Source organism: Clarias gariepinus, chromosome 13, assembly GCF_024256425.1.
Source record: "Clarias gariepinus isolate MV-2021 ecotype Netherlands chromosome 13, CGAR_prim_01v2, whole genome shotgun sequence".
Classification (NCBI taxonomy): Eukaryota; Metazoa; Chordata; class Actinopteri; order Siluriformes; family Clariidae; genus Clarias; species Clarias gariepinus.
The window spans coordinates 24,037,065-24,060,805 of NC_071112.1; the positions used below are offsets into that span (position 1 = coordinate 24,037,065).

Here is a 23,741-nt window from a genome sequence, read left to right on the forward strand (position 1 = left end):
CCCTTTCAAGTACAGAATTTCTTACAATGAAGTGAACTGTCTAGAAATAAACAAACAGCTCCTTAACCATCAGGAACAGCTGTATTGCTAGTTCGCTCTATTTATTCTCTAATTTACTCAAAAACGTCAAGCAACACATTCCTGTATAAACGTTTTTGATGTATAAGAGCTGTGAAACCTACAAGTAGGTTGATTCAGATGTTGGACACTTATTTTTGTTTCAGTAGCACTAATGTCGACAGATTTGCCTCAAGCAGCCATAATTCATACGGGTTTTGGAATACTGTAGTTTTACAGGATGTTGTGTTTGTCAAAGGTCATGTCCTAAAAAAAAAAAAAAAAAAAAAAACCGCACAAAGATTCCATTCCACACTCAAGTCCAGTATGTGGCTGTATTGCTCAAATGAACAACAAAAGCCATAAAATGTGATTAGGGACATGGGATAAAGAAATGAATGAGTGAAGTTCTAAAGACAGATTTAGAGGATGAATATAATCAACACTATATTGAACAGACGGCCCATAATTTCCCCACACGAGTGTCATTCTAAAAAATAAAGTAACAGTAAAACTGTTAAAGTATTTATTTAAACCATTAAAATACATATGTACACAAAACATGATTACATGGGTGTAAAAGGTATATAAAATTCATTTACAGTGTGGAACGTACTAAAGTTTATTACAAGCAAAATACAAGAACACTGGTAATGCTTTTCTTCAGCCATCAGTCTGGTCCGTCTCCGCATCTCTCTCATGACGAGCAGCTGCAGCAGACGACTTTGTCATAGCGCTCTGTGTAACTGTAGAGAGAAAGTATAGCATGCAAGTGATTAATTTCACATCTTCACCCATTAACACAATGTTCATAATTCAGGTTGCTCGAGTTATACAAGTGTGTAACTGTACGCCCAGTATGAAAATAATCGCCATGTCTCAGATAAAGATGCGAATGCAAATGAACTGAAACACGCTTTGTGGCATGACTGTGCACGAGGTGTGGCATTACTCTGTGATGGTGCAGACGGAGCAGCAGGGACTGAAACAGCTGCTGCATTGCTGTGTGCAGGCGGGACACGCAGGACGATCGCACTGAGAGCACGCCGTCCTCACTCCTGATGACCTCTGACACACGGCACACGCAGACGGAGCAGACACACTGCCTGATGAGACAACAGGATCGTAACATCAACATTGGCTTGGTTCACAATAAATAAATCATAGTAGCCTTTACAGTCTATTACTTTTTGCATTTGCATGTGTATGATTAGTCACGATTTACTACAGAGCTGGGAAATACATATGAATAAATAAAAGTGAAAACACTTAACTTAAAAAAAATAATAAATAAAGCTAAACATGAACTACTTATTTGGAATTAAAGTGCAAACTTACTTCCACCAACAAGTTCTTGGTTTTTTTGGGGATTTATAAAGTGCAAACTTTTACCAATCTTTACAAGTTCTGGTTATTCAAGCAAAATATGAGGGATTGGTAAAGTGCAAGATGCAGACCTAAATCACTTTTTATTAAAAATAGATTTTTTAAATCACTGGAGAATTTTTTTTTTTTGTAAACATGCAACTTGCATGTTAAATAAGATCAAACAGGGATTTGTGGGTTTTTGTTTTGGATAAGTGCTGCATCAAGTATAGTGAAATAAAAAAAAAAACTTAATGAACAGTCTCCAAGGACAGCAACTGTTTGCCTTATTCAAAGATTATAGTTTAAATCTCAACAACATTGAATTTGCCAATGCCTGGGCCTAAAACAGTCACAGGACTTGGGTATGAAAATTATAGTATACGCTAATGGTTGTGTCACTTTTAGCAGCACTAGCTAATAACGTGCGCCTGTGAGTTCATGCATGCAGAATAAAGCAGATGTTGCTTTCCTCAGAGCGTTACACTGCACAAACAGCAGTTTGAAAGATGCAGGTTTATGCGCCTTGGCGGAAAACAACTTCATCAGGAGGTACTTGAGGCATGCCAAAGGAGGAGGGATGGCAAATTTAAAAGAAACAAATAAAACTTTATAAATGGCAAAACAAAGTCCAGTTTTACCAGAAGCTGCTTTGGTTTTCTTCAGTTTCCCATCCATCCCAATCAGAGTCTGTCCTTTAAGTAGCTGCTGATTTGCAGGCGCCACAGCACCCTGATTATCCACATCAGCACACTTGCCCTCCGCGTCAACCTTCCAAATTCTCTCCATTACAGCTCGGGTCCCGTTAAAGAGCAGGTTCTTGGTTTTTTCTGTAAGAGAATGAACAGTTTATTTATTACAAGATGTCAGAGACCAGTATGCTAAATTAACTGTCTTCAGCTCAGAACTGAAGTGCTAAAGACATACTGTTAAAGCCCGCTTACAGGCTGCAAACTCCTGCATCATCCAGGGCTCAAGGATCCAAGGTTCCCATTTAAAGAAATACTTGTATACAGCTCAGATCATGTGGTGTCAAATGATGCTCTGAAAGGACACTTGACATCTTTCCTGTAACCTCCCTGATGAGTTATATTAGAGTTTGCTTGCTGGACATGTTCAATTTGGGGATAGTTTAAATAATTCCTCTTTTCACTTAATGCCACATTCATCGCATACATGCAGATGATACATACTACTAATATACACTATATGGACAAAAGTATTAGGCCAAACATGCAATTATTCAAACTGTTTCAACATGGAGTTATTTCCCTTTAGCAGCTGTAACAGCTTCCACTAATCCTGGAAGGCCGAGTTGGACAAGAAGGCCTGGATCTGTTCTAGTTCATCCCAACGGTGCTCGATGGAGTTGACGTCAGGGCTCTGTGCAGGCCAGTCAAGTTCTTCCACCCCAAACTCAAACCATGTCTTTATAGTCTTTGCTTTGTGCACAGTTATGTTGGTATAGATAAGGGCCTTCCCCAAATGGTTACCACAAAGTTGGAAGCATTGCATTGTCCAAAATGTCTTGGTACGCTGAAGCATTAAAATTGGCCTTCACTAGAAGATAAGAGGCCATATTTGTCTATAAAGTGTAGATCTGACTCTTAAATACAGTACATCACCACATTAGTGTAATATAACCTCAGCAGAAATTCTGAGCGTCTAAAGTTATTACTATACATACTCATTATTTAAATGCACATGTCTAGGCTATTCTGAATAAACATGACGTGATTACTCCTTACTGGTGATTACTGGTTTAAAGCTCTCATGTAGATGTTTCCATGGTAACCTACACAAGGACACATTTTCAGCCACTAGCAGGACATTCAAACATCTAGTTTACCCTTTAACACGCTCACAATAATCTTTTAAAATTAAAGCTTTGATTTAAAATAAACTAAAATCCGACTTTACTAAACAAACACCAGCACGCGCATGTGCTTTCCCACTCTTTCCCTGTTCCAACTTCAACTCGTCCGTTAATTGGTTAAACCGTTTTCAGTTTAAACTGTTGTCCAATTGAAATGCAGGAGGCGGGACACGAGGGCAGGAAAAAAAACAAAAACAACGACGCCAGAGCTCAAAATGGCCCAACTTAAGACTATATTTTTTATTTCATAGCCTGACCAGTTAATATAAACTTCCCGAAAGCATAACAAAAATATTAAATAATATTAAACGCATACTTGAAACTAATATTAAATAAAAAAAAATAAACTCACCGTAAACTTCCTGTCTGTATTTGTTTCCGAAAACCCCGTGCAGATTCAATTCCTTTTGTCCCACATGGATTTTATACTGAGTCGAAAACGAGTCAGTGAAAGGGCACGATCTTTTAGGCATTCTGAAAAGATAAATATTGCCAACACCAAACCGAAGTAGAGCACTAACCAAACCCTTGCTGCTGCCCCTCCACCTCTCTTTTCCCGCGAACTCACTCTGCGCTTTAATACTGCTCTCTGAGACTTCATTGGTGCAAAAATAATCATCAGCGGCCTCTAGCGGTTTGGCGGCCTTAAAGAGATTCCACTGTGCATGATTTAGCACTGTTTGTTCATCATAAACATGGGGGGAAATAGCTGCTGCCCCATTTGGGTATTAATACACTGACTAACAGGGCTAACAGGTGACATGATGACAATTTGCCCGTTACAGGTGAATAAGAATGTGAGTGTGTTTATGTTTTTGTGTGGGCCCTGCAATGAATTGACATCCCATCCAGGTGTACCCCACCTCCTGTACTAAGTCTCCTGAGATAGGCTCCAGGCCCCCAGCGACACCGTACACAGGATAAGGTGGTATAGACGATGAGTGTGTATGTGTGTGTGTGTGTGTGTGTGTGTGTGTCGTGCGATGGATTGGCATCTTGTCCAGGGTGTACCCCACCTCCTACACTAAGTCTCCTGAGATAGGCTCCAGGCCCCCAGCGACACTGTACACAGGATAAGGTGGTATAGACGATGAGTGTGTGTGTGTGTGTGTCGTGCGATGGATTGGCATCTTGTCCAGGATGTACCCAGAGTGCCCCAAGTCTGGTGGATAGGATCCAGGCTCCAGGGATAAGCGGTATAAAAAATAAATAAATGAATGTATGCTGGCTAACAGAATTTGTGTGAAGTTAGTGTGTTAATTTTTTTACAGTAATTATTTGAGTTAGTTGTTTATTTTTATCAATTAATTTCCATTTTTATTTCCACTTAAAAAACGAGTGGTCGTATAAGCATTTCACTGCATATCGCACTGTGTATGACTGTGTATGTGGTAACTAAAATTTGAATTTGAATTTGTTTTAGAAAACATCCTGTTCAATATTCCATAAAAGTTGAGGGTAATTGACCAAGCTTTCTGTAAGCGACCACTATAAAACTAAAGGAAGAAGAAAAAGAAGATGATGATGATGAGGATGATTATCGTTACTTTTATTATCATCATGAAGATGAAAACAGCCATGATTATGATCTTAATCTTAGGCATAATGTGGAGGCGTACTGTTCACTGGTCAACTTTGGTCCCTAGTTGGACTACAGAGCTTCCTAGATGAATGGATAGAGTAAATATGTTAAGACAGAATAAAGAACAATTAATAAGAATGATAAGTAGGCTGAGATTAATACATTAATGGTGTGTTTGTCATCAGAGAGAAACGTATAGGAAATATGTACCAGAGAGGCACAAAATGATGACAATCACAGGAATTAGGGAAAGTATAGGATAAAGTCAAAAGTAATTCAGCATCTAAAAGAAGGGCTGCTGATAAGTGACCACAATGCATTGAAGATGTGATAAAATTATCATCATTAGTGTTGGGCAAATTAAGCTTTATAAAGCATTTGGGCCTTTCTTTAAATTTATGGCAAAATGATTTCACTGTGGTCAACTCTGCCTGCGTATCATAATCATGAAATAGTAGCTGCTAGCGTATCACTACTGCTGAGTAGAAATGCACTCACTAACAAGCACCCCCAGGGTCCAGGGTTCGATTCCTGCCTCAGGTCAGTGTGCATGGTGTTTGCAGCATGTTCTCTGTGCCTGGTGGGTTTCTTCCTGGCACTCTGATTTTCTTCCACAGTCCAAAGATATGCAAGTTAGGTTTAATTGGATGGTGATGCATTGGCACCCTGAATAATTAAATGAATGATGGCTAACAGGATTTCATGTGGATTTAATTAGTAGTTTTTTTTTCCAGTAGTCAGTTGAGTTAGTTATTTTTTGAAAACTTCTTGTTCAATATTCCAGAACAGTATGTTGCATTCTCCGATATCTTTCCAGCCTCTTAAAGACAAATTTCCAGACCAGTCTAGTGCTTTCTTCTCTAATCTTGTTTTTTTTTTACTTGTTCTATGACTTGAACTGTTTGTCTGCTTTATCCAGTACTTCCACACACTCTTTCTTCTTCATACATTTCCCATTTAGTACCATTCAACGTTTTTATTTGGAGTTCTGTAGGTTGCAATCTATAGATCTCACTCTATCCTCAGCTTCCATGTCCTTTAAAACTGACTATCCAGTCCAGTCTTTTTCAGAAACAACATTAAACGCTTCCCTGCCTGATCAATGACTCCATATTCTAAAAGACTTATAACATTGCCTTCTACCATCCCTTTGCTCCTGTTGCGTATTATTATTATTGTTGTTATTATTGTTGTTGTTGTTGTCCTTAATAATAATAATAATAATAATAAAAATATGAAGACAAAAACGATGATGATGATGATGATGATGATGATCATTATAGGGAAAGGCATATTGTGGAGAAAGGCAAAACAACAATATCAGAGAGACACGAATAATGAGCGTTACAGGAGAGTAGAGAACAATGTTAAAAGTCTCTTAGTGAAGGTAATGTAACATCTAGAAGAAGAGCTGCAGAGAAGCCTAATGAAGCATTTGGGCCTTTTATCAAATTTGTGGCAAAAATGATTGACAGCTATAGTGTACATTTCAGGTGACATCTAGTTTTTTGCAGAAATTAAAGCAGCCAAAAGGCAAAAAGCATTCCAGGAGTGGGGATAATGGATGGTAACATAACTGGGACATTTAACTATATGTATCACGCTGCACCCCAGGTGCATTCTAATAACCGTTAATTACATTAACTCTCGGTTGCCAGCATAAATGAAAGTAGTTGTATATGGTCCACCATACTGAGGAAAGAGCAACTGCCTGTAACTTAAAAAAAATTGCTTCTTGTTGTTCTAAAACACATCTGAACTATGATTACTCTTTCATCTATGGCGACAAAGCTAACTAGCTCCTTACACAAGGTTCCATTTCAAATTGCTCTCCAACTCTTGATCAAGGGCCCTACTTGGTGAGTGTGACAATAATTGTACACCCTAGCACCATAGCTTTCCATTAAACACTATTAGGAATTCAAATCCAGATCCTGCAAGTTTATGGAAATAAATAAAAAAAACTTACAAGATTTACAAAACTGTTCACCTAAAGAACTAAAAATGATTTGCACTCCTGTTAATTATGCTAACTGTGGGTTGCTAACTGTCAGTCGCCAGCTCTGGCAGTCGCGTTTAGCCAGTTTCATAGGTCAGTTGCCATAGGATGTGTGTCAGCAGAGCAAAAAAGCAGGTTAAAAAAAGTAAGTCATGGTTTATCATCTGTCAATAATAAATGGTGTTGGTGCTGCCATGCTATATCCATGACTACCTCACTCCAGCTATAGTGGTATTGCTTAATTTTCAGGACAAAGTTTGTTAAGTTGAAACGTTACTTATAACATTACATTAAGATAACGTTGAATTAATCATAAATTGTAAATTGTAACATTTATTTAGAGCATTTATGTTAGTTAACATCCATATGGATGGATGCCAGATTTCAATAGGATTAAGATTCTGTTATTTGTCACATGTACTTTACAGAACTTTTTTTTTTTTTTTTTTCAAATATCCCAGTTAGGAAGCTGGGTTCACCGCACAAGATCTGCCAGAATACAGAACCCTTGGAGCAAATAGTTTTAAGGGCCTCGCTCAAGAGCTCAACAGTTGTAACCACCAGTTACCTCTCTGTTTAATTTTCTTTCAGAAATACTGTATTACCCTGAATTGCTTAGAGATGTAAATTACTCTATTGTAATAATTGCCCTGTCCTGTGTTTATTGTAGCGCTTGTTTTTGTGTACCTGCATTTAAGAGCATCAGCAGTATGTTCTCTGGTTGTCTCACAGAGCTCTCACCACAGTCACCTGATTTGGAGTCCCGCTCAGGCCACTGGCATTGTTTAAACATCATTTAAGTAATCAAGTCTTGGAACTTTGTTGATTAAGCATTGTATGAACCCTTACTATAATCTCATGCTTTTTACCTTTAATTTATGTGACAGGAGTTCATTATTAGCATAGGAATGTTAAAACCAGTGAATGATTGTAATATAATTGGGTCATAATCGTGCAGAGCAGCCTTATTTGGTGGTAACTATTCAAAATGCTCCCAAACCTTTTTTTTTTCTTTTTATACTGCATTCTGCATTTTTTAGTGGAAACTCCTCCTTATAAGCAAACATGGTTTAGTTTCGGTGAAGTGACACAACACAATGTTCAATGTTGAAGAATGTCCTCTGGGGTGTGCTGTGATGTCTGGAACCGGGGCTCGGTGGTGGATCCTTTGGGAACTGTTGGTTTGCTGCATGAGGCCTTGTGGATCAGATTTATTTGTCCGGCGCATCCAATGGACGCACTAGTGAGTGGAAGAGTTTAGAGGCCTTGGGCTCTTTGCCTGTTGGGCCCCATGCACAACAAGCTTTGGTGCATTGACATTCTGCTGCCTTTCTTGTGACCAGCATTGACTTGATTTTTTTGGCAATTTGTTATGCAATGGCTTTTCTGTGGGATCAGACCACACAGACCAGGGGTCAAAAGGCAAGGTTGTCTGGGGCTTTACTGCACTATTAAGTCCAGTTGCAAAGCAGCTTATGCAGACTTGGCACATGATGGAGGAACAGAATGTTCTGTATTGGTATCTGTTTCTGCCGCAGCTTCAGTGATGTCTGGTCTAATTTTATATCTGACATCAAAGAAAACTGTGAAGCCTTTATTCAAGATCGCAGTATCAGAAAGAGAAAAACAGGAAAAAAACAGCATTCTAATCATGTTTACGCGACAAAACTATTTCATGCAACAATAAATAAAGATATTCCTGAGGATGTTAATAGAGCAACTGCACAGTATAGTCATAATGTTCACAATAATATACATTGTAGGTTAAAACTAGTGTGTGCTGCTACAAAAGAACAATGCAGAGCTTCATTAATCATAGCACAGCAAAATTCCCAGTGTTAAATCAACACCCAGACTGTTAAATAATGCCGTACAGTGTTTATACACTGATCAGCCAAAGTGCAGGTAAAGTGAATAACATTGATTTTCTTGATTGACACCTGTCAAGGGATGGGATCTATTAGGCAGTAAGTAAACAAAGTTGATGTGCTAGAAGCAGGAAAAAGTGACCAATCATAAGGATCTGTGAGACTTTTACAAGGGCAATGTTGTGGCTTGGCCTTGAAGATCCCTCAGATCTCAATCTGATCAAGCATCGAGGATGTGCTGGACTAACAAGTTTGATCCACCTTGCAAATTACAGGACTTAAATGATCTGCTGTTAATACCTTGTTGAGGTATGTGAGGGCATTTCGAGTCCATGCCTCAATAATTTACAGTTGTTTTTATGATGCAAGCTTTTACATGATATTAGGCAGGTGATTTTATTGTTATGGCTGATCGGTGTAGGTCCAGTAAACTCTGAAAATGTTTAATCAACTCTGGGGATTTTAGATACTCAGTCAAACACACACTCACATGGTAATGCATCTGTAAATATGTTTATCCAAAAAGAAGAAATTGTGCAATGTAAGTCAAAAAAACATCTGCCTGGATGTAATCTGTTATCAAGAGACAAGAGGTCTTGTTTATTAATTTATTAACTCTGATTAGCCTTTATTAGGTTTCATTTTCAGCTGTTGAGGCAAAACGCCACAGTAAATCTTTTGAATACTACTCCATTTGCTGTCACGGTCACTTTGTTTTAATGGGTTTCCTGAGAGGATCGCATGTTGTTGATCGACTCCAGATGTCTTTGGAGGACAGACACTCTAGAACATCTGGATCATACATTCCCTGGACTTGCCTACACCGACCCACTTGACTGCAATGGCATAAAAAAGCAAGTTAAATCAGCAGGTGGTTGAATTTACTTCAAATGAAGACATATTACTTTACATGCTTTATGGTAAACCATGAGTGTTTGACTTACTCGGTACACCTATGTGATTCTCCACAAACCGGATGTAGTTCTGGGCTTTTGGTGGAAGATCATTCCACTTCCTGGCTGCTGAAGTATCTGTCTTCCAGCCAGGCAAGGTCTCATACTCCACCTCAACCTTATGCAGTACCTCCATATTAGCTACGGACACATAGAACAATACATTTAAAGAAAATTTATGATTGCTAAAAATTTATTTTAACAAAGTTTCTACTGTAATTGTTGAATAGACACATGATGAACCAGAAGCAAATAGCATATAATATACTCTCGTCCTGCTGCAGTCAACTCTATGAAACATCCTTAAATAACAGTTTAATACAAACTTTTGGCTTGTAATCAGTATACTGATATACACATATATAAGTGTGTGCTCACTTTAATATTCGTAATCAAAATTATTAAGCAATAAATAAATAAATTAGAATTAGCTAGAGAACATACTGTAAGCCTTGATAAAAAAAATCAGGTTGCCCATATTATATATAGTTCTAATGTGCTAATGAAAAAAAATGGTGCTGTTGTTTCAAGAAGCACAAAATGACCTGCATGGTCTAGTTGCTGAAAGAAACCCATTACTGCACCCACGCCACAAAAAAGGCCCACTTGCAGGACACCAGACTAAACCTAGACAAGCCTCGCGGCTTCTGGAGCAGAGTCATTTGGAGTGATAACACCAAAATGTAACTTTAAAGTCACAAGCACATGTAAACATTATGTTGATGGTCAAATTACACCATTCCCACTGTAAAGCATGGTGGTGGATCTCTCTTTATGTTTTGGGGCAGTGTGAGCTCCAGTGGCACAGACAGGTTAGTCAAAATTGATAGTGAGATAATTGCAGCAAGCTAACAGAAAATACTGACAAACAATTTGAATTTTAAGACCCGAAAGCTGCACATTGGATGCTCTTGGATGTTCCAACATGACAATGACCCAAAGGAAAAGGCCAAGTTGACCCTTCAATGGCTACAGCAGAAAAAACATGAAGGTTCTGGTGTCACAGTCATCACAGTCTCCTGACCTTAGTATTATTCAGCCATTTTGGGGAGCCACTTAAAAAAAAAATTACAGGAATTGGAGGCATTTTGCCAAGAAAAATGGGCAGCAATTATTACAAAAGACTGCATGCCATTATTGGTATTATTGGCATTCTCCAGCAAGCTCAGTAAAACCTAACAACTATTTTACTTATAGTACAAAAATAAAAATATGGGATAGGCAAAAGATGCCTTTGAAAACATTTCTGCATAAAATAAACTTCTATAAACAGCAATAAAAATCAATAAAGAGTAATAAAATATTCGGAGTATAAACTCATTGCTTAAAATCCCTGGTTTTAGGCACAGATTTGTGCAGTTTTATAAGTAAAACAGTTGTTAGGTTTTACTGAGCTTGCTGGAGAATATGAGTTCTTCTGGTAACTTTGTCACACTCGCTCCTTTCTATTTTTATGCAATTCCCAGGAGTGTACATTAGGTTTTTGTTTCCATCTGAAAACTGGTCTGTCTTGTCCTATTTTTCTTTATTTATAGCCATGCATATATTCTCCTGTAATGTTATTTATTAATTATTTTTTTAAGCTATATATGGAAATACTGAATGATTTTGTACATATTTTTGCAGACATGATAAACATACATAACAAAGTTGGTACAGCATATAATATGGTACCTAAGACTTTTGCACAGTACTGTAAACATGAGTATTTAACTTCATTTAGCATCCTGTGGATTCAGAGCTTTTAGCCATGTTAAAAGTGTTTCTATTTAACAGCTGACAAGCTTCACTATGTCATTTACTCAGAAGGCTCTACCAAAATCTTGAACCTGTTGCAGTAATCGAAGTGAATGCCCTAGTCTGTCTGAGGCTGGAAGTGCACCTGTCGCATCCCGGCCAGGATGAGGTATGGGGATCTGCCAAAAAACTGTCCAGACAAGTATGGGACAGCAGAACTAATTTGGCTACTGTACTATGTCTGGTATCTGCAATGCGCATTTACATGGTGAGGATTAATCGGTTCAGAAAGACTGACTAGCACTTTTGGTAAATTATATAACTACACAACACCGGTGTTAATGGACTGTGTAGGTTATCGATTTATGAACACCAGCAAAGAGAACCATACTTGGCCTATTTGTGTGCTCTCTTCTAGGACAAAATTACCTGGCTTTGGGTTGTTACTATCCAGAAATTTTTGCTGACCTCGGGACAATATGTTGAGTATAAATGCTCTCATGGGAGACAGCTCAAAACGGACCAACTTATTTATATCCAGGTCCATGACAGTCAGGATGAGTCTGTCTGACAATATAGGAGTCGTCATTTGTCATAGCGATATTAAAATGGTTATAATCATGAGTTATTTCCCTACAGCACTAGACTAAAAGAAGGTCCAGGTTTCTCTTATAGACGTCTTTTTGCATACACTACCGCTCAAAAGTTTGGGATCACTTGCAAATTTCTTTGTTTTTTGTTCTAGTGATTTATTTTCTACATTCCACAACAGTACTGTGGATTTCAGAACTATGAAATAACACATATGGAATTAGGTAATTATGTAACAATAACAACAACAACAACAACAACAACAGTCAGTTGTTATTTTAAGACATGAAGGTCAGCTGTTCTGTAATAGTTCTTGCAAGAACAGTATTGTCAATTGCATTTGCAAAACTCATCAAGCACCTTGATAACACTGGCTCTCTTGAAGATCTAACCAGGAAGGTGAGACTAAAACCTACCTCTGCTGCAGGGGAGAAGTTCATTTAGATTTATCAGCTTCAGAAAGCAGCAATTAACAACACCTCAGATTAAAGTCGTTATGAAGGATTACAGATCATAAGTAGCAGAAACATCTCAATATCAACTGTTCAAAGGAGATTAGTGCATATTTTGGATGCCTTTAGCATTGCTTTATAATGTAAAAAAAAAAAAAAGAAAAATCAGGAAAAACCATGGAGTTTGAAAGTAATTCCAAACTTCTGAGCAGTAGCGTATATCATTACAACAGTCCTTATAAGTTAAGGATAAAGTTAAAGTTAAAGATAAGGATCTCCCAGTCCCTGATGCTGAACAGGGAAAAAATGCCCATTTGGCACTTATTGCAAAGAGTTTATACTTGAATCATCAGCCTATAAACTTGTTTCTCATGGCCTTTTACTGAGGAATGTTTCCTTCTGGCTCTTTTACCAAGTATTTGATTGCTGATCGTTTCGGCCTTCTCCCACATGTGCTCAGATTTGGTTGTAGAACGATAAACATTAACTGAAAGACATTATCATTATCTGAAGCTCTTGACCTGTATCTGATTGTTTATTCTTGCACTGGACTGTCTGATTACATAATTACACAAATGGATTGTGATTATATGTCTGTATTTTGTAAAATGTTAACAAAAGCTTAATCTACATCTATACATGCAATTTTATTATTTCATTATGCTAAATCTTTCAGATTTTACCTGGGAAATGGGGTATTCTTTTGCCATTGAGTTTGTAGGCGATACCCACTTTGATCTCATCAAGCACATCCAGAATATCCAGTTTAGTTAAAGCTATTCTGAAGAAAACACAAAAAAACACCCACAAAATTCTCATCCACTTAGTTAACACAACATATATTCTGCAGTAAAACGTTGTTATATAATAGCAGTACACAATACCATGTGGGTTTGTGTACTGAACGACTCACGCGGTGAAGCCGTTGATCATGTGAGCATATCTAAGGATGACCAGGTCCAGCCACCCACAGCGTCTCTTTCTGCCTGTTGTAACACCAACTTCATGACCTCGTGTCTGTAACAGCTCTCCTACAGACTAGATGAGAAAAACATTTAAAACATAAAATCACAAAAAATATGGTTTATGAAGATTACTTAATTTAAATAAGACACATTACCCATATATAAGGCACTCATATCATGACTTTAGTGAATGAAACGGCTTTTTCTGTATGTATCCCCCCCATTCAGACTCACATGGCATTCATATTTGTTTATGTGTAAAGGGATTTTTGGTGATTATTTCTGTCTACATACATTAAATATCATTCTCATGTTTTTGGCAGCTTCAAAAAATATGAAAGGGTTATATAATTGTACTTGGAACTTGACACGTGTGACCTACAGCAGTGTTTATTCAATGATTGTTGCTGAATGAGAGTTTTTTTCTCCTACGGAAGCAATTTTCTAACACCAACCTAGTAAACAACAAGATGCGTAACTAAAAAGGTGATGCGTTAAACAGTTATTATAAGTAAAAAAAAAAAAGAAAAAAAAGGAATAACATTTTATTTATAGTAGGTATGTGAATAGCTCTCAGCAAGTAGACCGCTGTGACATTCTGAAACTAAATCCCTGGCACAGTTTAAGTGCCTAAAGTTGTCTCCTGTTCATGTGACGGTTATTAGAGCACTGAACCAGCTGATGGACTTAGATAATCTCCTCGCACAATGATGAATGAAAGTCACAATGCCCGCAGTATGTATAGAGGTTGTAAAATTGTAGAATAATACAATTGCAAGAGTCCTGAGAAACGTAAGGTTACAAGAGTGTAGTAAGTTTCTTCCTCTTAAATTTTGGCACCACACTCAGACTATGTGCAGATTGTCTGACGTAAAATAAACTATTGCTTACATATCCATGCTATAAAAAACTGACTGAAATTAAATTTAGGATGCATAACATCATTCAGAGTTATACAAGAATCAAAGCAGTTTCAAAGGCACGGTCACTAGATTTTGAGGGTGATATAGTCGTTTAATGGTTAGCACCGTTGCCACGCACCACTAGGGATGGGTGTTCAAATCTTGCTTCCGATCTGTGTGCATGGAGTTTGCATGTTCTCCCCGTACTTGGTGGGTTTCCTCCACGTGCTCCGGTTACCTCTCGCAGTCCAAAAACATGCAGTGTACTCTGACTGGCATTTTCAAATTGCCTGCAGTGTGTGATTGAGTATGTGTGTGTTTGTGCCCTGTGATGTTTTTCTCTCCATCCAGGGTGTACCCCGCCTTGTGCCATAAGATCCCTGTGATAGACTTCAGGCCCCCAAAGCCTCTAGATGGTCTAGTGGTATAGATGCTGGATGGATGGATTAAAGATCTAACTAAGTTCTGGAAGCTCTGTCACTAAAACAAATTCCTTGTACGTGCAAGCGTACTTGGCAATAAATCTCTTTCTGATTCTGATTCTGATTCTAAATTACTATGGTACTCTGTTAAATCACATATAAAGTTAAAGCACATAGAAACAGAGATCAGCAAAATTTAAAACAACTAGCTTCACCAACAAGTTTCTAATTATCCTGAAACGACAGTAACCTTTGTGCTATCCATACCTTACTACACTATAGTACTTATATTTGGAGTAAATGATAAATAAGGGAACCTTGTATTTGTAGTAAGTTCACTTCAACGTTAGCCAAAGTACATTTTGTTCACAGACTGTAGCTAGTTTATAAATGATGAAGACCACAGTTCTTACATTGAGTTGTTCTGTTGGAAAAGCCCCAATGCCCACTCTAGTGGTGTAGGCTTTCGATACACCATACACATCTCCAATATTCGCTGGAGGAATGCCAAGGCCAGTGCAAACACCACCAACGGTGCAGTTGGACGATGTCACGAACGGATAGGTTCCTAGACAAAACACAGACAGTCTCTTTGTTTCAGTCCCTTGTTTTCTGAGTTACAGTGATGTACATGCAAAAATATGTCTGTGGGACGTCCTTACCAAAGTCAATGTCCAGCAGGGCAGCGTTTGCTCCCTCCACAAGAATCTTCTTCTGGGGTCCGTGAATGGCATCATACATAAAATATATTCCGTCCCTCACCATGGGCCTTATTCTCTCTGCATAGTCCTTAAGCGTACAGAACGTGGTTTATGTCACAACAATATTGTATTAATGTTCGTATGACATAAATCCAAAATCCCTAAATTGATTTACCTTTAGTTTCTTAAGTTCGCCTTCAACATCCACTTTAAGAGCTGGATACATGGACTGGTACTGCTGTGCCAGGTTTTTGAATCTACAAAGGAAAATGCGGAAACAGTATGAGTTTAGATTCTTACTACAACCTTGGGAATTTTGGTTTAAAAAAAAGAGAAAATGTTAAACTTCACTTGGTAGAAAACTCTTTAAAATCCGCTAGCAGGTCACATATGCGAAGTCCAGTTCGGGACGCCTTGCATGAGTACGTTGGTCCAATGCCTTTCTTGGTTGTTCCTATGCTGTTATCAAACCATAAGAATAAATGATCATTATTTATAGAAGGAACTGTTGTCTTATTCCTCCTTCCTAATTCAGCTGTTTTATGAAATCACAACATTCTTACTTCTTTCCTTCCTGAGCTTGTCGTTGCACTTCCTGCATTCCATCCACAGCTTGATGGAAATCAAAAACTAAAAAAAAAAAGTATGGTTTTATAACAATTACACGCAGGATCATATACTTTTGAACAGTTTCACAGCGAAACACAGCATTTTTAGACTTGTACTCATTTGGCAAATAATTTTTCTACTATTGTAGATAAAAAAGCAGATAAATGAAACTACCCGCTGTGCAAAACAGTGTTTGATGTGAGTGGACTAAATGTATTTAGTGGATTTTTAGAGAATATTAAAGACAAGATAACTCAGTGGTTCTCCACTCTGGTTCTGGAGGACCACCTGCCCTGCACATGTTAGTATTTGGGTGTGATAAAGAAGGGAGGTGGTCCTCCAGGGCCGGGCTTGAGAACCACAGAAATAAACAATGTTTAGACAAGTAGGAATAAATGGCCATATGCGTTACATTCTATAAAACAAGACATTATATGTATGTATATGTATATGTATGACATTATATTTGGATATTGTTAAAACACCATATTATATACTTTAAAAAAGCTTAGTGGGAGACTTGTGTACGCACTGTGGTAAATTTAGTTCGCACCTTCTGTTTTACTTCCTCATTAATATATTTTTTTCTTTCCTCTTGCTCTGGATATCACTAGCACTGGTTTTGCCACATTTAATGCAAATAAAAAAGAAAATTAAGCAAAGAGACAACATTACAACACTGTAACGTCACGCCATCTTTGTGCACAAGAGATACACAGGCTGTGTGTAGGAAGCTGTTGTGTTTGCTACATCTGGTTCTGAATCCTACTCTAATTCTCCATTGGACCATGCGGGACCGTGGATGTACAGTATGTGCAGTAAAACTATGTACTGTATAGACAGTTGTTACACATGGGTACATATCTGTAATCTTGATAATGCACTGTCCTCAACTGATGATTTCGTAAACTGTTCATTGTGACAAAATATATTTTTTTTTATTAGCTAGCTCACTGACTGAAACAGTAGGGATTAACCCAAGTGACATGAAGTTGAATAAAAGTGTATTAAAACAGTATAAGGACATGCAAATACAATTTCTATGTAATTATATTATACCTATGTGAGCTCTATCAGAGATGACGAGTCGTTTCTCCCATCCTTTTAAGCCTAAAAAATAAAATATTAACAGAATATCAATTAAATAGAAAAGAAAGATTTATATATTTCACAACACAAAGTAAACTGTATCTACTTTACCTTTCTTCTCGTTTTTGTCAATCTCTTCAAAAAGGCCTGGAAGATGAACGACTACACCGTTACCTGTATGTGGATAAAGGAATGCGCATTGATCAGCCTTCTTAAATCTCTTCATATACTTATTTTATCATTTACTTCTTTACGTGCACTTTGCTCCCTTTGGAGTCCCTAACAAAAACTGCCCTTAAAAAGGTAAGGACATTCTCTACTGAGATTAGAAATGTAGTAATACAAGAACCAATGGGTTGCTGATAAGATAATTAGGTGCGGACTTAAGATGATGACAGTAACACACACACACACACACACACACACATACACACATAAAAACGTAACCCCATCTAACGTTCTCAAATGTTTTATAAAATGCAATCTTAAAAAAAATCACGCAAACATTTTTATGTGTTTGAAATTATAGAGTTAATACTATTAATACTAGACAAAATAACTGATTATTTTGATATTTTACATGATAAATCCATTTTTGCTTAATCTATCACCATGACTTTTGATTGTACAAAAATAACAGAATAAGAGTAACAACTCCCTTTATTTCTATATATAATCTCCTTCTACACTAAGGCACTTATCCCAGCGTTGCATTAGTGCTTGGATACAATCAAGGTAGAAAGTTTTCTCAGTACACAGGAGCCATGATCGGACTTCCTAACATTTAAAACACTGGCCTTCCAGGAACTCTTTTAATGTCGCAAACATAAGGAAATTTACATGGAGTTCCTGTAATTTGCAAGTCGTCTTCATGAATGATTGTGCGTACAGTTCCCACAAACAGATGTGTCTCTTCCACATGATGGCAACAAGTTACTGTATCTGTAGAATTTCAGGGCTTCAACTTGCATTTGTTTACATTGCATTTAATCCCTGAACATTGCATTCTCTCATATGACTCCATCTGAAATTCACTTTTTCATCCAGATTAAACACTTTTTGCACCAATACCATGTATTGGGCGAAAAATATCAATTACAGACATTTTATGCATTAAAAAAAACTGTCCCATTGTTGTTTCATTGAGAAATGTTAAAATAAATCATAAAAGGAACTAACCTGTCAGTACAAATGTTTAACAAGCATGATGTTTCCTTTATTTATTTAATTTTGTACTGTTGGCAAATCGCTGTGGTATAAAATAAATAAAACACTTTGTAATGTGTATATCTACACATCCAGGGTTTTTCCTTATTACTTTTAACCCAACTACTTACCAATGAGTGATACACATTTGGTGTTGATGATGCCACTGGGAAGTAGATGAAAGTCATATTCTGTCCCTTCCACCACTACTGTATGGCCTGCATTATTTCCTCCCTGCAAGAAGATATAGACATTATTTTCATATCCAAGTGTCCATTATACCTCATGGACTCTGGCAGAAATGATGCTATTGACTATGCAAACTTTTTTTAAACTTATTTCTATGTGAAAATGTTATGCTGACCCTTCTTTACCCTTTGCCCTTTCTCAAACCTCAGGCAGGTCCAATGGAAAAGGGTAGCAACCAGAGCCCTTGTGCCCCACCAACCAGAACTTACTATACGGGGGCCTATTTTTTGAGCCTCTTTAGCAAAGCAGCTCACTTCACACCCTGATCTAAGTCTGACTTGGCCTTCTCACATGTCAAAGCAAGCCTGCGAATGTAACCCATCCTCAGTTGTGAGAGATCAGGCTCAAGCCTCTGACTAGCATGTAGTAAGGTTATGGGCATCACTGTTACAGACTGAGATTTGACATGACTTAAGGATCTGTAGTGGTGTGTCGGAATGTTAAAGGCACATGAAATGGCTGAGTACTGCAAGGTTTAACTTAAACGTTCTGTAAAAAAATAAGGAATCAAAGATGATATAAATGCAAGATATCATTACTTTGTTCTGTATATTGTATACTGTTTTATATCACAACTGAGTATGCTAGGCTTTCAAATATCATGTGTTGTAAAGTATTACTACAGAATGTGCCAAAAATCTCCATAAACAGAAGAGGAAATTTGGAACATTGATTAGAAATATGAAGCATTTCTTTGCAAACAAACATGTCTATCCAACTCATGATGACTTTGTGTTAACACATCTGGTGTTAGGCAAGTAATTGCTCAAAATATTTATAAGACTTTCCAAATGTTAATAATTGACTCTTGAGAGACGTTTTTAAACATTCTGCAGCGAGGGACCTTGTTAAACACAGTTCAAATATGTATTATATAGGGCTGGCAGATTTGATAAAGAAAAATTATATATGTGTTTTTTTTCATACAAATGATCTCATTAAGATGTTTGCAAATATTTATATACCACTTTAAAGTTAGTTAAAAAAACAAATTTTGTTTTAATAAACTTGACCATGTTAATAACTAAATTAATTGCATGGATCCATATTGAGGTTAAAACATTTTTATAAGATTAACTGTGCAGCACAAATTATATAATTTTTTTTCCTGATAAATTTTTATTTACTTTATAATGTTTATTTTATTATTTATAGAGTACTTGAATTACTTTTTTTGATGTAATGAGTAATCTAACGCGTTAGCTCCGCCATTTATTTATTTATTTAAGTACTCAGTTATTAAGTTACTTTTATCAGAAAGTAATGCTGTAATGTAACTGATTACTTTTTAAAGACAGTAATTTTGTAATGTAATTAGTTACTTTAAAAAGTAACGTCTCCCAACACTGTATATATATTAGTTACTTTTAGAGTACTTTTCCATTGCAAAAAAATGAGAACTCCTTTGTGATTCCTCATGCAGGTTGTTTTATATATACACATCTAGAACCCTCTGTAGTCTAATTCAGGACAATAGAGGTCAATGGTGACCACTCTATTATTATTCTTTTTTTATTCTGCATTTGCAATACTTCTATATTTATTATGTATTTAGGATTTCTGGTCAACATTCATAGACGCACACACACTGGGCAGGTTGGGAACACCAGTTAGCGTAATCTTCATGTCTTTGGACTGTGGGAGGAAACTGGAGTATCCAGAGGAAACCCACCATTCCAGGACATGCAAAGTCCATGCACAGAGTCCGGGGGTATCAAACCCAGGGGTGCAAGGCGACAGTGCTAACGACTACACCTTTTTGCCGCCATATACAGTATATATATATATATATATATATATATATATATATATATATATATAGAGAGAGAGAGAGAGAGAGAGATTATACACATTACTTATACTTTTTGTATTTGACTTATTGATGTTTACAAACAAACAAATAAACATTACCCTTCTACTATAGAAATATGTCATTTTCTGAACTGAATAAAACAAACAAGCCGAACCCCCTGTTGGAGTCAACATTGCATCACTCTGAGCCCCACTGATCCAGCACTCATTGATCTAACTAGTGACCTTTAAACATGAACCCACCTGACACCTGCACACGATGTCCGACTCCGTGGCCAGCAGGTCCACCACTTTGCCCTTGCCTTCGTCTCCCCATTGCGCTCCGAGCACCACGGTCACTTTGTTGCCCGACTCTACCCGGGGCCGTTTTGCCCCTCCTGAGGCGAATATGGGGTTGTGGTGGTCGTTCCCTGAGCGACTCGACGACATTCTTATGAGCCTGAGCTTTAACAACTGAGTCAGAGCGCAGAGGCTCAGAGCACCGCCGAGTCGAGACGGGCAAAGGTGCGCGCATGCGCAGTGAGCCACCCGCGCACAAGTATGGCATGAGCAAAACTAGTAACAGACAGGCGCGTGCTACAGAACAACTTCCATGCTGTACTTATCTATAACGAGACATCATTAATTCATTTGCATTCTTTATTGACTTGTGGCCAGACTTTATTAACCCATTCCTAAACCTGCCCAATAGATAAACACCAGAAAAGTGAAATGATAATTAAAATGGTTCATCAGTTTTATCTGATCTATTTGTTTCCATTTATTTAACTTCTGGCAAAACTTTTTCATTCTCTTTTTTATGCCTTACCTAGTTTTCACCAGACATTATTAAATGATTTGCACTTTGTGGTCACACCTTTTTTAAATTAATATCATAAAGAATGATGTAACTATATGCACCTGCAGCTGTTCTTTAATAAAATCTGCCAAAAGGATAGCCACAATCAGAGAAAAGATATGTTAATTTTATTAACCAACAATGAAGTGAAATAGATAACATTATCATACAGTCGTCATTTATCATACTGTATATGGTACTACTGTAGGATTATTTTTACCTATTTGAGTACATTCAAATGTATCAGTCTTGTAGAAAATTACCATTACAAAAATAGCATCAAAGTCATATAGCATCTGTGGCATGCCTGATTTATTTGCCAAAATGCATTAAAAACTGCTTATCTACCCTTTAGACAACTGGATTTTAATGCATATAGATATATTATGTTATCTTTTCCTGGGATAATTTAATACCATCTTTTTTTCAGATCTACCATAGTATACACAGTATACTAAAGAATATACTATATAGATAAATGCTAGTGTTCGTTAATAACCATATTCAAATTAGTAAACTTTACTAGCAATCAAAATTGCTTCACGAATATTGAGCACATAAGTATTAAAAATTTAATAGGATCTATTCACAATTAGACAACTTGCAGATGAGTGGAATAATTAATCGCATGTTAATTGGCTTAATATTTATTTGCATCAGCACTTTATTCATGAGCAAAAAAAAGTTTTTAATAGACTAATTAACAGAATTATCCACCATCCACCATACCTTCATTTTGCTAAAGGCTGATGTCTCTTTTTCTTTGTGCCTTTTTTGTTCTATTTATTGACATGCTAATTGAATGTCTACTTTTACATCTTCAATACTATTCTAAATATAAGTCTATTACAACAAATGGGTAATAAATGATCTTAGAATGTATCATATAACTATTATTAATATGTTCCTGGTCACGCAGGATCTAAATGATCTTGTCAATTAGAATCTGTTTTTTTGTAATAAAATTTACAAAGTCACTATATCAAACAATCATCAAACACTATATCCCAGCCATGTTCATGCATTTGTCTTTAGTAAACATTTTATCTTCATCTGGGATATAAGTGATCTAGATCCCTGTGGGGATTCACCCTAAATGGAGTCATAACCCAGTCCATTGCAAGGTAACCTGCTGCACATACAGTACATTTACACCTATGGGCACTACCACCACAGAGAAACTAAATGACATTCATGCAAACTCTACCAGAACATACAAAACTGAGGAATCAGGAGCTATGAAGTGGAAATTGTACTCATTGTACCACGATGCTGCCTGATAACCATCTTTATCTGGCCAACACAGTACTTTTTCTGTGCCTTTCTATAGTGTTACATTTTTGTATTCCCCACTGTGAACAGTAGATAGCTATTAAAACTTCACAAAACCTAGATTAATTCAGGCCAACATGGTATCTTACTAATGTCGCCTTGCACCTCCAAGGTCTGAGTTTGATTCTCGTCTCGGGGTCTGTGTGCATGAAGTTTGCATGTTCTCATTGTGCTTGGTTTCCTCCAGGTGCTCCGTTTCCCCTTACAGTCCAAAAACCTGAAGATTAGGTTAAGTGGCGTTTCTAAATTGTCTTTATTGTGTGAATGAGTGTGTTAATGTGTGTGTGCCCGGCTCTCATGTCTATACTACTTGTATTCTCTTTGTTTATAATAGTATAAGGATTTTTGTAACTATGGTGTCCACAAGCCTTGTGTTGGTTTTTATCCCTTGAAGTCCCTGCGGTTTTGGTTTTGTGTATTTTCCCTTTAAAATGTGTCACAGTTAACTGTTTGCCGATTAGTCGTGCATTCTCAGTTGGGATTTCCAGTATGTCACATATCTTTGCTTTTTTCACATAGTTCACACTATAATAAGTAGACAGGTACAGCATCTGTAATCATGCAGACGATTGTGCTCAATTAAAATGATGATGGGCTATGTATCCACTGCCATGTTGGTAGTTATTCTAGGCATGCTAGCAATGAGGACATTCCACATTTGGATTATGAGCCTGTAACATCACAGAATGAAACATGATTAGACCTTAGTACAAGGAGCCCATGTAGTGGTCACAAGAGAGGTAATGACTAAAGATCTGGAGGGCTGTGCGTTGCCACAGGTGTACTTGGGTCAGCCAGCCCCCTGGTGTAAGAAACAACTAGCTGGATTTGAAAGCATTCCATACTGTATGCCACTCTGAAATCTATATCATAATTATGTTTTTCTCAGATAACACGAATTATATCAACCATGAATCGGGTGGCTCTTTTCCTATTGAACACACAGGGGCCTATCCATAACGGACCTCACAAAATCTCTGATAAGGCTGTACAGAGGGGGGCATATACTCCTGGGTGGTAGACCTAGGACAAGTCTGGGTAGCAGTGCATAGACCTCTTTGATAACACTAAGTAGACCTCATAAGTAGACCTCCCTTATCCCTATACCTGGAACAGGAAGTGGATGGTCTAGCACA

General features: G+C 37.3%; 2 protein-coding genes across 2 annotated transcripts; both read right to left on the reverse strand.

Moving 5' to 3' along the window:
* Nucleotides 1–569: 569 nt before the first annotated feature.
* Nucleotides 570–3,859, reverse strand: siva1 (SIVA1, apoptosis-inducing factor). The gene is made up of 4 exons (XM_053509368.1): nt 3,651–3,859; nt 2,064–2,252; nt 1,010–1,163; nt 570–803 (listed from the first exon to the last, which is right to left on the reverse strand). Exons 1-4 carry the CDS (start codon nt 3,769–3,771, stop codon nt 755–757), a joined length of 513 nt encoding a protein of 170 aa, XP_053365343.1. The 5' UTR covers nt 3,772–3,859; the 3' UTR covers nt 570–754.
* Nucleotides 3,860–8,460: 4,601 nt separating this feature from the next.
* adss1 (adenylosuccinate synthase 1) lies at nt 8,461–20,951 on the reverse strand. The gene is made up of 13 exons (XM_053510552.1): nt 20,679–20,951; nt 18,506–18,608; nt 17,280–17,342; nt 17,139–17,189; nt 16,034–16,100; nt 15,822–15,929; nt 15,646–15,727; nt 15,432–15,558; nt 15,183–15,337; nt 13,394–13,518; nt 13,164–13,261; nt 9,692–9,841; nt 8,461–9,583 (listed from the first exon to the last, which is right to left on the reverse strand). Exons 1-13 carry the CDS (start codon nt 20,862–20,864, stop codon nt 9,531–9,533), a joined length of 1,368 nt encoding a protein of 455 aa, XP_053366527.1. The 5' UTR covers nt 20,865–20,951; the 3' UTR covers nt 8,461–9,530.
* Between the last annotated feature and the right edge of the window lie 2,790 nt (nt 20,952–23,741).

Bases quoted from the DNA above. Each gene is read 5' to 3' on its own strand.
- siva1 (XM_053509368.1), bottom strand. From the start codon at position 3,771: ATGCCTAAAAGATCGTGCCCTTTCACTGACTCGTTTTCGACTCAGTAT. The intron at 2,253-3,650 runs GTGAGTTTATTT...ATTCTCTTACAG, and splicing joins ATACAGACAGGAAGTTTACG to AAAAAACCAAGAACCTGCTC. The intron at 804-1,009 runs GTAATGCCACAC...TTCTCTCTACAG, and splicing joins TCCGTCTGCACCATCACAGA to TTACACAGAGCGCTATGACA.
- adss1 (XM_053510552.1), bottom strand. From the start codon at position 20,864: ATGTCGTCGAGTCGCTCAGGGAACGACCACCACAACCCCATATTCGCC. The intron at 15,559-15,645 runs GTAAATCAATTT...TGTACGCTTAAG, and splicing joins GCGAACTTAAGAAACTAAAG to GACTATGCAGAGAGAATAAG. The intron at 9,584-9,691 runs GTAAGTCAAACA...ATGCCATTGCAG, and splicing joins GAATCACATAGGTGTACCGA to TCAAGTGGGTCGGTGTAGGC.